Genomic DNA, 15,275 nt, shown 5'->3' on the forward strand with positions numbered 1-15,275 from the left:
AGCATGAGAAAACTAGTTTCGATCAGTCAGGGAAATAAAAGGTCTGAAAACATGTTTGCTCACTTTTTAAAAAGAAGATAAAGAACAAGGCGAAGGGACAACTAGCGCTAGCAAACGCTACCCACAGTAGCAATTAAAAAAAAAAAAATGTATACTAATTGATACTTGAAGTCAAATATCAATATAATATCATCCAAAAATTATTTCACGATATATAACTATCGATTATTTTCACCAATCATAAATAGGGTTGGGAGGAATGCAGATACCGTCCTAATGTTTCTGTACCGTTCCGGGTATATGGTATTACCGAATGCACACAAAGGGCGCAGCTTCAGCTTTTTGTTGTTGTTACGGTATCAAAAATCATACCTTCTATATTTTGAAATATACCATTTATACTGTATACCGGGGTATCACCCAAGCCTAATCACTAATGATTAGTGTTTAATTTGTGACAGGAAATGCTAGTGTCAACATTTGAAATGCTGAGGCACCAGCATTAACAGTGTTGTTGCAATACCAGTATCGCGATACTACAATACCAGATTTTCCATGGCAAAAAAAGAAAACACGAAGCAGACTGAGCTCTATGGTCCTTTAAAACTTACTTAAGTAAAATATTCTGCTATAGCTTGCAAAATAAAACAAATGTGACTGTTCTTTCCAACATTAGGACTGTTTTCCTCAAGAAATGTACTCCGCTTCATGTTCTGCTTCCTTTGTTTCCTTACGTCTTAGTATCGAAATACTGGTATTGTGACAACACAGCGTGAGAGCGTTTATATGCTTGCCATTCCTATTCTCTTTGAAAGTAGGATATTCTCTGGCACATATGTTTGAGCTTTGCAGGATTCCCTTTCATTCTATTTAATTTCCTGTTTGACTTTGGTAGTAAAATGCTGCCAAGTCAAGGTTAAGTCACTGCCAAGTCAAAGTTAGATCACTGCCAAGTCAAAGTTAGATCACTGCCAAGTCAAAGTTAGATCACTGCCAAGTCAAAGTTAGATCACTGCCAAGTCAAGGTTAAGTCACTGCCAAGTCAAAGTTAAGTCACTGCCAAGTCAAAGTTAAGTCACTGCCAAGTCAGTTAGATCACTGCCAAGTCAAAGTTAGATCACTGCCAAGTCAAAGTTAGATCACTGCCAAGTCAAAGTTAGATCACTGCCAAGTCAAAGACAAGTCACTGCCAAGTCAAAGTTAAGTCACTGCCAAGTCAGTTAGATCACTGCCAAGTCAAAGTTAGATCACTGCCAAGTCAAAGTTAGATCACTGCCAAGTCAAAGACAAGTCACTGCCAAGTCAAAGTCAAGTCACTGCCAAGTCAAAGTCAAGTCACTGCCAAGTCATGTGTAGGCTAAATCATGTAGGGTGGTAGTAGGGGAGTGAGTCGTGCTTGTGTTGTAGGCCTGCCCCAGGAGAGAGAGAAGTGAGTGGAGGATTTACTTGCAGGAGGCTGCCCTCCCCAGAGACACTCGCTCTACAGTAATTATCTTCATCAGTGCTCGAGACAACCTACCAGGCGCTATTAAATATATACAAACTGACACACAGTCCTATATACTGCTATATATCAGGCAAAGGCAAGTCATACTTAGGGCCAAAAACACATCCACACACTCACATCCAACCTCTACCCACTGAAGCAGAGAGTATGAGAAAATGGGAGAGAGACAGAGAGAGAGAAACTAGAGAGGAAAAAAGGGTGCTAGGGGAGAAGGGCCATGCCCGAATAGCCATACTAGCATCCTAAATAGTAGGCAGTTTGAGTATGCTAAGTATACTTTAAATGCCCAGATGTCATACTAATTTTGATTTTGACAACAGCAAATCAATTAGATATGGAGAATGTGCTACCGAAATGTAAAAATAGCGGGGAAACAATGCAATCACTCACGCGTGACACATTCTCAGTATGACATTTTTCTATGTTTAATGGTATGGGACATTTCGAAAAACAAGTACGGTTTAAAGGACGGGTTCAGCTCTTCATCTTGTAGAATTCAATGCACACGTTTCCACAATGCATTGGAAGAAACTAGGTTACTTAATTGGGTAGATGCAAAAGCTTCTGCATTGTGGACCAATGTAGGCTAATTAGTTTTGTTGTGCTTAAAGTAATGCATCGTAGGCTACATCTTTGAAAAGAGAAGTATTTTTTATACTCAGTGGATTTCAGTTTGATCACTGAAAAGTATTTATTGGGAAAGGCGGGTACCTAGTTAATTGTACAACTGAATACATTCAGCTGAAATGTGTCTTCCGCATTTCTCCCAACCCAACTGAATCAGAGCGGTGCAGGGGGCTGCCATAATCGACATCCATGGCTTCGGCGCCCGGGGAACTGTAGGTTAACTGCCTTGCTCATTGTTCTCTTGGCCTTCGGCAGAGCTTTTAAACTAAATCACCATCTTTTGATTTCTTAATGTGTCGGCACCGGGGACTTGGGATAATGCTGCGTTATTGATGTCATCTTAATCACGCCTTTTGATTTGAACATATGGATTGTTTTAGTTTTGCAGGCTATTATTTTATTTATTTGTTCAAGCCTTACCAGGCATTCTGATCTAGTTCCCAATGATCAGTACTTTAGTTTATTATGCTACTGTCCAGAATGTTCTGAATTTGTGATGCAACCGACTGTCCACGTTTTTCTGTGTAATAGCTTTTTGATTTGAACATTTGATAAGTTTTGGTGTCTAATAGGATATTTGATTGAATTTATATACAGTACCAGTCAAAAGTTGGGACACACCTACTCATTCAAGGATTTTCTTACATTTTTTTATATTGTATATTAAAAGTGAAGACATTAAAACTATGAAATAACACATATGGAATCATGTGGTAACCAAAAAAGTGTTAAACAAATAAAAAATATATTTTAGATTCTTCAAAGTAGCCAACCTTTGCCTTGATGACAGCTTTGCACAGTATTGGCATTCTCTCAACCAACTTCATGAGAAATTATTGAAGTAGTTGCCACATGGTCAGGTCATTTATGTAGCACTCCACCGCTTTCCTCAAATAGCCCTTACACAGCCTGGGAGGTGTTGGGACATTGTCCTGTTGAAAAACAAATTATAGTCCCACTAAGCACAAACCAGATGGGATGGCGTATCACTGCAGAAAGCTGTGGTAGACATGCTGGTTAAGTGTGCCTTGAAATCTAAATAAATCACTGATAGTGTCACCAGCAAGCACCCCCACACCATCACAACTCCTACATGCTTTACGGTGGGAACTACACATGCAGAGATCATCCGTTCACCTACTCTGCGTCTCGCAAAGACATGGCGGTTGAAACCAAAAATCTCACATTTGGACTCATCAGACCAAAGGACAGATTTCCACCAGTCTAATGTCCATTGCTTGTGCTTCTTGACCCAAGCAAGTCTCTATTTAATATCGATGTCCTTCAGTAGTGGTTTCTTTGCAGAAATTTGACCATGAAGGCCTGATTCAAGCTGTCTCCTCTGAACAGTTGATGTTGAGATGTGTCTGTTACTTGAACTCGGCGAAGCATTTATTTGGGCTGCAATCTGAGGCTGGTAACTCTAATGAACTTATCCTTTGCAGCAGAGGTAACTCTGGGTCTTCAATTCCTGCGGCAGTCCTAATGAGAGCCAGTTTCATCATAATAGCACTTGATGGTTTTTGCGACTCACCTTCATGTTTTAAAGTAACAATGGATTGTTGTTTCTTTTTGCTTATTTGAGCATTTCTTGCCATAATATGAACTTGGTCTTTTACCAAATAGGACTATCTTCTGTATACCAACCCTACCTTGTCACAACACAACTGATTGGCTCAAACGCATGAAGGAGGAAAGGAATTCCACAAATTAACTTTTAGGTTAATTGAACAACATTCCAAGTGACTACCTCCTGAAGCTTGTTGAGAGAATGCCAAGAGTGTGCAAAGCTGTCAAGGCAAAGGCTGGCTACTTTGAAGAATCTCAAATAAATGTGTTTAACACTTTTGTTTACTACATAATTCCATACGTGTTATGTCATCGTTTTGATGTCTTCACTATTATTCTACAATGTAGAAAATAGTACAAATAAAGAAAAACCCTCAAATGAGTAGGTGTGTTCAAGCTTTAACTGGTAGAGTATGTTAGTTAATTTTGGTTTCACTAATAAATATGATGAAATGGAAGTAAGTCCTTTTCATATAGGATAGATGGGCTATGGTATAGCTTGTATGCGATAGTCTGCCTATAACCAGCCTGAGTAGGCCTATAAATTCATTCCTATTCTATTCAGAGTTTAAAGACATTTCTCAATATGGAAATGAGCTATTATCAGGCTGGTTAATGGGATGCATGTCTGTTGAATTTGGAAAGATCCACCCACACTCAGACAATCAGGAGCCACTGCTGAGTTGCGGCTGTGGCACACTTTTCACTAAACGGTACGTGTGATGAGTAAATAGTATGCAGTACGCTAGTATGGGTATTCAGACATGGCCATGGTCTCATTTATTGTGAAAGTGAAAAAAGGACATGTTCCTGAGCGGTAGAGCCATAAAACACGAAAGGCTATAACTGTCACTGGAAATTAGATCTTGAGAGAGTTCACCTCAGAGGGTATGCATCAGTGAACACATTTAGTGCTCTCTCCTCTCAGTCTTTACTCAATAGGCTATAGCCGGGCAGTGACTAGACACTTCACAGGTCTCCATTAACATAGCCTATAGGGCTTCTTCTGTTTTGTTGTTTTATTTTATGCTGGAGGTATTAGATCAATTAGGTTTAGGATAATCTCTTGTGGAAAAACTACGTAACAAAATAATTCCACCCTGCAGGTATCTTTATCAAACACTGTCCCTGTCTGACCATCAACATTGGTCTTCACACCAAAGTATGAGAAATTGTACAGCCAAAGATCTGGCCACCAAGTTCAAGCGATAGCAAAAAGTACCAATAAAAGTAAAGAATATTCTGTGAGGGAGATTTTTTCTTTCAGCAGGCTTACAGCTAAAATCTTGACATTCAGCCAGTGATCACAAAATGTCAGAGCAAAGCACTTCAAGATAGAGATGAGCCATTTTTACTTTAAGCTCATAGCCTACCCCAATATACAGGCTAGAACTTGTTTTTCAGTCTTTTTTTTGTTTTGTTTTTTACAATCTTTTGACTACTAGAACATCAATAGTTGATCCTCGACCATCAAACAGCCAATCAAATGACCTGAATATAAAGCCTAAAAGGGAATGAATATAATATGGGCCTAGGCCCTATGCTCGTCATTTTGCCACAACAACAAGGGGAAAAATGCAACAAGGCATACTGTAAGTTACCAAAGTCATTCAAATAAACTGACATTCAAAAATGAATATAATTAACCAAAAACAAATGCATAAAGCACCCAAATGTGCTGAGTGAAGCATGTGTTGCAGCGGTCCATACGGCTCCTCTCTGTAAAGCACACAGAGTTCCTGTCTGTCCCCATACAAAGGCAGAGAGCAGAGGACAGTGCTGTGGCAGCAGCTGCATTAAATTGTGCAGTGTCGCAGATGCTCCACCAAGGAGTGGCGTAAAAGGACAGAGCCAGGGCAGCAAGCACACTGCTCCTACCTCAGAACTGGCATATGGCATTCAGCAGACTCAGAAGCACCCTCAGCTCTGACTTTCAAGTGGTACAAAATGACAGCAGTTTAGCAAACTCTGTTTTTTTGTGAGCTAGGAACAATGTCATGCAGAAGTATCATTACGTAGAAAGGAGGATGTTGCTAGCAGGAGACCTATTCTGAGTCAGCCTCATCACACTGTAGGGCAAGCTAGTCCAATTCAGGCTAACACAGAAACACGCATGAGTAATTGGGTACACCTGCCATAAGAGATACAGTACTGTACACTGAGTTTAAACATTAACACCACCAGCTCTTTCCATGTCAGACTGACCAGGTGCAAACTATGATCCCTTATTGGTGTCACTTAAATCCACTACAATCAGTGTAGATGAAGGGGAGGAGACCGGTAAAATAAAGATGGTCAAGCCTTGAGACAGGTATTGTGTATGAGTGTCATTCAGAGGGTGAATGGGCACGACAAAATATTTAACTGCCTTTAAATGGGGTATGGTAGTAAGTGCCAGGCACACAGGTTTGGGTCAACAACTGCAACGCTGCTGGGTTTTTCACACTCAACAGTTTCCCGTGTGTATCAAGAATGGTCCACCATCCAAAGGACATCCAGCCAACTTCACACAACTAGGGGAAGCATTTGAGTCAACATGGGCCAGCATCCCTGTAGAACACTTGAGACACCTTGTAGAGTCCATGCTGAGTGCAACTCAATATGAGGAAGGTGTTCCTAATGTTTAGTATATTCTGTGTATATTTTAGGCCTACTACATAGAACAGGAGCACTCCCCTGATGGCTCACATCACTGTCTAATCCACAAAATGGCCTTAAGGCCTTGTCAAGTAGGCTACATCTCATTAAGTAGGCTAGGCCTAAGCTATTTCCCTATTTTAGGCCATGCTTTGATTGAGGGGAGGGAAATCCTACATGAACTGAACGCTCCCAGACACACAACACAGCAGGACATTTCTAGAACAGAACTCTGTTGATGGATGGGGTGAAGAGCCCGTGCAAACGGCAGAGAGGAAAATCAATGCTTTATCAGGACACCTGGACAGAGGCCAACATCCTCACTCAGACACTCTTCAGATGCAAAATCTAGAGGTATTATTTCATGGAGTGGTTATGTTTAACTTTTTGATGTATGAATAAAAAAAAGCCTCTGGCATGCTCCATTAAGGGCCAACGGCTGCATTAAAGCAGAAAAGAAGAATGAACATGGCCCTTCAATGGCCCTGTCCTCTAACCCTCTCAGGGAAGGCTATCATCATTAGCATGTCTCAGAGGCTGGACATAGTGCCCCTCCATTAGGAGCACAGAGACCGAATAACTCAATATGTCGATAGGGGATTGATTCTGATAAGAGCCCTTGCAGAAAACAAAAAAACGCAGCTGCTTTCAACCACAAGGGAATACACATTTTTTTAACAAACATGTTCATGAGCAAATCTGTATGGATCCGGCATAGCTTTGGGAATAGGAAGAGAAGCTTATGGGAGTCTAGTCAAGGCTTTATTTAAAAAAACAAATACACTTTGAAATTATTAACATTTTCAAGGTCTCCTAAATGACAATATTTTAGGGTGAAGGGAAGAGATGGCCTAGTTATCCAGTACAGTAGGCTATAGCCAAAACACAACACCTAATGAGAGGTGTGAGAAGGACATCTTGCAACTAAATGGTCTTTAGAGAACAGGATTTTGATTTAATGTTTCCATTCATGTCCACTGAAGGAGGTCTCACCGAAATGTACAACTCTGCCTTCAGCCACATTACTTTGTTCAACACCAGCTCTACATGCTACACAAAAAGTGCATAGTGATTCATGTTTTTAAATCTTTGTTAAACAAAAACACCTGAAAAAGTTGTACTATATCATGCTAGTCTCTCTCTCTCCTCTTCTGAACCGGATATAGAGCCAGCCAGACAGCTTACAGAGGATGTGTATACAGCTCTGAATCTCTTCTAATACAGTGGCGTCCCCAGACGTCTCCCAGGGTTAAAATCCTCATTACTAGTCATGGCCAGGCCCTAACCCTTTGAAATTACTCTGGCTAATTAGCACCAACGGATGGCCTCCGAGTTAATTAACTGGAATTCTCCTAAGGGGCATTATCAAAATGTTTAAGAAATTAACACATTGCCAGTTTGCCAATTGTACGTAATTGATTGGTTCCTATTCAGGTTTTGAACTCGGGCCCTTTGCCTCCGTTTAGCTAACCATCCGGGTAGAGTTAAAGGGGATTGGAATCCTGATCCATTTACAAGAGCAGAGCCCGAAACGTGGGTAGACACTGCACTGACTTGTTATAAAATCACTGCGTGTCCTGATTGTAGTTAAATGTTTTCCAGTTAATGAGGAGGCAGTTTGCTATTAGTTCTGACTCATAAAGATGAGCTGTATTGCAATTAGATAGCCACTGCATGCTAGTTAGCAGTGACGACAACAACGCATACCCTACACTTAAGGAAATGGAAAGCAGAAAGGCAGAATGATTTGAATTTGCAGCATAAACAGGCCAATGTGAATAATCTGTAAATCCCCACATAAAACCAACCATGTAGTAATATCATGCACGATGAAGCATTAGGAGCCTAATTCAGATCAGGATTTATTCAGAAAAAAAGACAGTCTTCAAATTAATGGACTAATTATAGGTGTTGACAGACACACACACATACACCCCTCCAATAGGGTGATGATGGAAACCATTTGAAATTCTCAGGGAAGTGTTCCTGCTTTAAGCCAAAACTGATAGGACAGTGGTGATTCTCTCGCACTTCCTCATCCTTGCCTCCTACCCTCTTCTAGAGCTGTAGAGGAAGTCAAGGTTATGTCCCGGCCATTAGGGGAGTTAGAGGACATTTGGAGGAGGCTCCATTAGGCGCAAACCATGACGTCAGCCTGTTTGGGATGGGAACAGTGCGGTGGTAGAGAGGAGGCAGGAGCAGTGCTGTGGTAGAGAGGGGAAGGAAGAGGGGGCAGGAGCAGTGCTGTGGTAGAGACGGGGAGGAAGAGGGGGCAGGAGCAGTGCTGTGGTAGAAAAGGGAAGTAAGAGGAGGCAGGAGCAGTGCTGTGGTAGAGGGGAAGGAAGAGGGGGCAAGAGCAGTGCTGTGGTAGAGAGGGGAAGGAAGAGGGGGCAGGAGCAGTGCTGTGGTAAAGAGGGGAAGGAAGAGGAGGCAGGAGCAGTGCTGTGGTAGAGAGGGGAAGGAAGAGGAGGCAGGAGCAGTGTTGTGGTAGAGAGGGGAAGGAAGAGGAGGCAGGAGCAGTGCTGTGGTAAAGAGGGGACGGAAGAGATAGGCAGGAGCAGTGCTGTGGTAAAGTGGGGAAGGAAAATGAGGCAGGAGCAGTGCTGTGGTAGAGAGGGTAAGGAAGAGGAGGCAGGAGCAGTGCTGTGGTAAAGAGGGGAAGGAAGAGGAGGCAGGAGCAGTGCTGTGGTAAAGAGGGGAAGGAAGAGGGGGCAGGAGCAGTGTTGTGGTAGAGAGGGGAAGGAAGAGGAGGCAGGAGCAGTGCTGTGGTAGAGAGGGGAAGGAAGAGGACGCAGGAGCAGTGCTGTGGTAAAGAGGGGAAGGAAGAGGAGGCAGGAGCAGTGCTGTGGTAAAGAGGGGAAGGAAGAGGAGGCAGGAGCAGTGCTGTGGTAGAGAGGGGAAGGAAGAGGAGGCAGGAGCAGTGGAGCATGGATTTAGATCATTGAGATTTGCTTCATCTGCAATGTGAGGGACAACAGGGCTTAATTAGCTGCAGACAGGCTTAGCTGGAGAACAAGCCCAAGTCTCTGGGTCTCCACAGATAGGACAGTTAGCCATTATCATAGCTAATAAGATACTTCATAGGGACACATAATTGCAGGTGTCAGTTCTAGAGGGAAGATAAGAGTGAGGAGGAAGGTGTAGATGCTCCATCTGTCAAAGTGAACTCCTCTCACACTGGAATGATTTGTGCAGGACCTGGGTTACATAGGTTAGGTCAAGGTCAATGCCCTACAGTAGCCTATAACCTTAAAATGTGTTTACAATATTGCTCTTCATCCTTCCATTTTAACTGCTGCCATTTCCCAGCATCTCCCAACTTAATTATCATCAGTAGAAAATAACTGAATTGACTGGGTTGATGTGTGCGTGCATTCATTCATTACCGTACATTCTTGCTTTGCAGGCTGCCAAATTCAGAATGATCGCAGCCCTTCTAAATTATTGAAAAAGCCTAAACACCTCTTATGAGCTACAGAAATGGCTATTAACCTTGGCGAAATGATATTCAAATCCAGTTATAGCTAACTGTACTGTATCCCTCGCTGGGAGGAAATGTAAATGTGTTCTTGCTGTAGACAGATGGGGAAGCCGCCTGGCGTTTGAAGTTCCAGCAACCAGTCGTCGCAGTCCCCACCCCCCCACTAAAATATTCAGGACAGTCTCTCATTGAGCTCCTTTCTCCCTGCCGTTTCCTACTCAAACTGACGCTGGGTTGCAGCACTACGGGGCCAGAGAGCTGTGACACCTTAAAGAACGTGGCAAATGTTTACAAATTCAGCACGGTGAGGCGACAGTGAAAAACAGCTGGAGGATTATCTCACTGTGCAGACAAGAATTCAGGAGATTTGATTCATGAGAAAAAAACACCCTACCCCTCTCTCTCCCTCATACACCATCCATCTGAAATATTGCGATTTCTTGCGCATTGTTATTGACAAATCATCTTAAATGTAATTCCCTATGGAGCGGACAACTGTCATAGCCGATGAGACTCCATTGTGACACTACCTGCCAGTCAGTCAGTCATCCTGCACGGGCTCTGATACTGTGCCACAGACAACAGCATCCTGGATTGTTACTCTTATCCCTTCGGCAGTGGGCTCATAAAAGAGAGCGAGAGAGGGTGTCAAAACCAGGTGCTGCAGCCAGAAAACTTAGATTAGAAGTTCTGCATGAGTTTACCACTGGGGGGAGAGAAGTGGTGCTGAAGTCAATGTGTTCCGTCACAGACTAAAACGATCAATTGTTTGGAACGCTGGCAGATGTCCAGGCTCCTGCAGATTGCATGTAGATGAAGTCTGAACTAGAGGTCGACCGAATTTGATTTTTCGACGCTGATACCGATTATTGGAGGACCAAAAAAAAGTCGCTACCGATTAAATCGGACGATTCTTTTTATTTATTTGTAATAATGAAAATTACAACACTGAATGAACACTTATTTTAACTTAATATAATAAATACATCAATAAAAATCAATTTAGCCTCAAATAAATAATGAAACATGTTCAATTTGGTTTAAATAAAGCAAAAACAAAGTGTTGGAGAAGAAAGTAAAAGTGCAATATGTGCCATGTAAAAAAGCTAACATTTAAATTCCTTGCTCAGAACATGAGAACATATGAAAGCTGGTGGTTCCTTTTAACATGAGACTTCAGTATTCCAAGGTAAGAGGTTTTTAGGTTGTAGTAAATATAGTATTTATAGGACTATTTCTCTCTATATCATTTGTATTTCATATACCTTTTACTATTGGATGTTCTTATAAGCACTTTAGTATTGCCAGTGTAACAGTATAGCTTCCGTCCCTCTCCTCGCCCCTACCTGGACTCGAACCGGGAACACATCGACAACAGCCACCCTCGAAGCATTGTTACCCATCGCTCCACAAAATCCGCGGCCCTTCCAAGGGGAGCAACTACTCCAAGTCTCAGACCGGGTGATGTTTGAAACGCTATTAGCGTGCACCCCACTAACTAGCTAGCCATTTCACATCGGTTACACCAGTCTAATCTCGGGAGTTGATAGGCTTGAAGTCATAAACAGCTCAATGCTTGAAGCACAGGGAAGAGCTGCTGGCAAAATGCAGGAACGCGGTATTTGAATGAATGCTGACGAGCCTGCTGCTGCCTACCACCGCTCAGTCAGGCTGCTCTATCAAATATCAAATCATAAACTTAATTATAACATAATAACACACAGAAATATGAGCCTTTGGTCATTAATATGGTCGAATCCGGAAACTATCATTTCGAAAAGAAAACGTTTATAATTTCAGTGAAATACGGAACCGTTCGGTATTTTATCTAAAGGGTGGCATCCCTTAGTCTAAATATTGCTATTACATTGTACAACCTTCAATGTTATGCCAGGCGGCCCAAACTGTTGCATATACCCTGACTCTGCGTGCAATGAACGCAAGAGAAGTGACACAATTTCACCTGGTTAATATTGCCTGCTAACCTGGATTTCTTTTAGCTAAATATGCAGGTTTAAAAATATATACTTCTGTGTATTGATTTAAAAAAAAGGCATTGGTGTTTATGGTTAGGTACAGTCGTGCAACGATTGTGCTTTTTTCGCAAATGCGCTTTTGGTAAATCAACCCCCTGCGTTGCATCGATCATATGCAACGCAGGACACACTAGATAAACTAGTAATATCATCAACCATGTGTAGTTAACTAGTGATTAAGATTGATTGATTGTTTTTTATAAGATAAGTTTAATGCTAGCTAGCAACTTACTTTGGCTTCTTAATGCATTCGCATAACAGGCAGGCTCTTCGTGGAGTGCAATGAGAGGCAGGTGGTTGGTGCGTTGGACTAGTTAACCATAAGGTTGCAAGATTGAATCCCCTGCCCCTGAACAAGGCAGTTAACCCACCGTTCCTAGGCCGTCATTGAAAATAAGAATGTGTTCTTAACTGACTTGCCTAGTTAAAAAAAGGTGTAAAAAAAAAAAAAACAGCCAAATCGGTGTCCAAAAATACAGATTTCCGATTGTTATGAAAACTTGAAATCTGCCCTAATTAATCGGCCATTCCGATTAATCTTTCGACCTCTAGTCTGAACACAAGGAGAGGCTGGGGGCGATTTAACCCCTGAAGCAGAGGGACATTTTTAACATCTCCAGATTGTATTCTAGCCCAGATGGGTGAAAATGGCTGAGCTCTGCTTCATCAAGAGTTAGGCATAGTGGTGTTGTCAATAACACCAGAGAAACAGAAAATACCACAATAGATCTGCCAAGAGATCATCTATCTAATGATATGCAATCGAAAAGGTTAAACAAACCATACAACTATGCACAAGGACGCCTTAACAATTTCCAAAGAAAATTGTACAAAAACACATTTACTTCACCTTACAGATGCAAAGTTTGAAAACAGAATGACAGTGCCAACGATCATTCTGTTACAAACTTTGCATGTGCACCGTTTTTCAAGTATGCCTAAATGTGTTTGTAAAATGTTGTGGAAATTGGTAAATGTAGTTCTTGTGCATAGAGTTGTATGGTTTGTTTAACTTTGCAATCATTGGTTTTTAGTTTGACATACATTTTCAAGTGTCTCAGCATCACTCTGTTACTAGAGAATTGCCCTTCTCCAATACCTAATTTATCACACACACACCATGGAAACTAAGGTTGCTTGCATCATCTTCAAAATGTTTGACTTTTAAGAAAATATAAAGATGTGCAATGTAAGACAACTTGGCAGTGTGTGCCTTCTCATTATCCCAAGCATTCTTCCTGATAGATTAAGCTAGTCCCTAGCTACTAAAGCTAGGCTGTGTCTCATTATGCAGTACCAACGAGATGAAAATATATGCTTACTTAGCACTATACACAGAATACCAAACTAGATTTTCAAGCAGCAAGTACCCATGTTGGTGGTCTGTCTACTACGCTTGCTAGGAGAGTGCTGTTAGTGTTAGCCTAGTCGTGGGATGGTAAGTGATTCAGTAACTGTGTTTGGGGCTTCAGACAGATGCTAGCCTATACTGTGGGTAAAAGTAGGTATTAGGTCAACTGTGCCCCCCATATATCTCACCTGTAGATAAAGGGCAATAACGCTAATGACAATGATCATAACAGCAATGATGCTTTAGCAATAAACTCTGATGATAGCTAATTGACTCCATCATTTAGTAAGGTTAATTAGGCTGGGCTACTTGAAAAACACATACACAGCTATTTCAGGTCAATTAATATTAGAAGAGAGAAGAATTAGACTGCAGAACTAGGCCTTTATTGAGCTACATCAATATAGCCTTCTGTATCTATCAATAGGAGATAGCAGTGACCCAGGGGAATAGTCCTATGACGCACTCAGCCACCTTCAAACTGTGGCCACAAATAGCCCATCCTCCTTTCAAAAACGTATTCCTCACAACTACATAACACTGCTGGAGTAATTGTGTGAATCTATTAGTGAGGTCTGGATATAGTAAACAAAGACATGAAGCCTCATCCACTCCCAAGTTACTCTCTATCCCCAAGTGTCACTGACAAACTGCGATAACTCTGAAAACATATGTGATGATGCACAAAGCACAAAAGGAGAAGTCAACATAGGAGACTCCAAAAGTCCAACTAGCCTAGGCTAAAAGAGGCACCGACAATCTATCAAGCTATGCTAGTTTGAGTACATATGATGCAACTTGTTTCAATCTGGTTGCCCTTAGTGTGCTGATTGACATGCTGTTCTGCAATCTCATGGCCTAACACGTTACTATTTTGTATTCTTAGAAAACGTATCCACCAAATGTAAAAATATTCTGATTCATCTAACAAAGTGTATTATAAACTAGTGACCTGACTGAAGTTGCAACTGGGGAAAAAAAATATATTTCGCAACAATCAGTCAAACAGGGACACTTTATCTACATACATTCTGTTTAAAGTACAAATAGGAAACAACCTTTGCACCATTACCCCATCTTGAAAGCTGACATTACTATTAACCGCTATAGAAGCATTTAAGTCAATTGGGGTCAAAGGTAGAATAGTGAGTTACCCAGGGAAAAACAGAGGTCAATCAATATCACATAACAGTTTAATTCATTTGAGGCACCTCGATTTAATTATTTTTAGTTGGTCAACCTTGCAAATAAAATGCTGTCTGCCACACAAATAACCTTATTATTCAGCAGTTCTATACTATTGTCAATTAAACTTGATACTCAAATCACTATGTGCAGTACAACAATGGCTAGAATGCATGCATGATGCTCGTGACTAAAGTCTACTGACAGTGCTCTTAGTGTTCTAACAACAGTTGTCTTCCATGGAAATATGTTTCGTTTTAAGATATTTCATTTCAATTGCATCGATGGTTAGGTAATAATGGACTGTTACAACAGCGAGCTGTTTCTCAATTTTGATCCGTCAGTTCTGGATACAGCAGCGAGTTTGGTGAGTTCTCAGTGACAGTAAAAGCGTAATGAAAAGCCTATTGTCAACATTTTAAATTGTGTCAGTACCTTGAATTTGTCAAGAAATAAGTACTTAGCACTTGCTCCGCGTAAACCTCTTGCTACAGCCTGTGATGCCATGGATGCCGCCATGTTGACCGGGAAAGAGAAAGACCGCGTGCGCGCAATCTGACCGCTGATAGGAAGGCTGGCGGAAGTGGGCGTTACAATAAAACTACATTTTCGCCACGACAATCTGCCTGACTTGGCAATGTATTGTGCCTCTGTACCAGTCGTTAAACAGAAATGTAACATTTCAACGATAAAATATATGAAAAAAGTGCATATTAGGCTATTGACAATATGAATATTTAGATATGCAAAATCTAATTTTATTGGTCACATAGAATGGTTAGCGAAATGGTTGTGCTTCTAGTTGTAGCAATATCAACAAGTAATCTAACAATTCCACAACAACTACCTAATACACACAAATGTAAGTAAAGGGATAGAATA

General features: G+C 41.3%; 1 protein-coding gene across 2 annotated transcripts in view; it reads right to left on the minus strand.

Moving 5' to 3' along the window:
• Positions 1–14,956, minus strand: part of suclg2 (succinate-CoA ligase GDP-forming subunit beta) — a 134,157-nt gene extending 119,201 nt beyond the window's left edge. For both annotated transcript variants that reach the window (XR_005037061.1, XM_036950574.1), the window contains exon 1: positions 14,829–14,956. Coding sequence is in view for 1 of the 2 variants with exons in the window: in XM_036950574.1 (XP_036806469.1) it covers positions 14,829–14,912 (84 nt within the window). In the remaining variant the exon portion in view is untranslated. The remainder of the gene's footprint in view (positions 1–14,828) is intronic.
• Positions 14,957–15,275: the final 319 nt, after the last annotated feature.

Source organism: Oncorhynchus mykiss, chromosome 17 (genome assembly GCF_013265735.2).
Source record: "Oncorhynchus mykiss isolate Arlee chromosome 17, USDA_OmykA_1.1, whole genome shotgun sequence".
In the NCBI taxonomy this organism is placed as follows: Eukaryota; Metazoa; Chordata; class Actinopteri; order Salmoniformes; family Salmonidae; genus Oncorhynchus; species Oncorhynchus mykiss.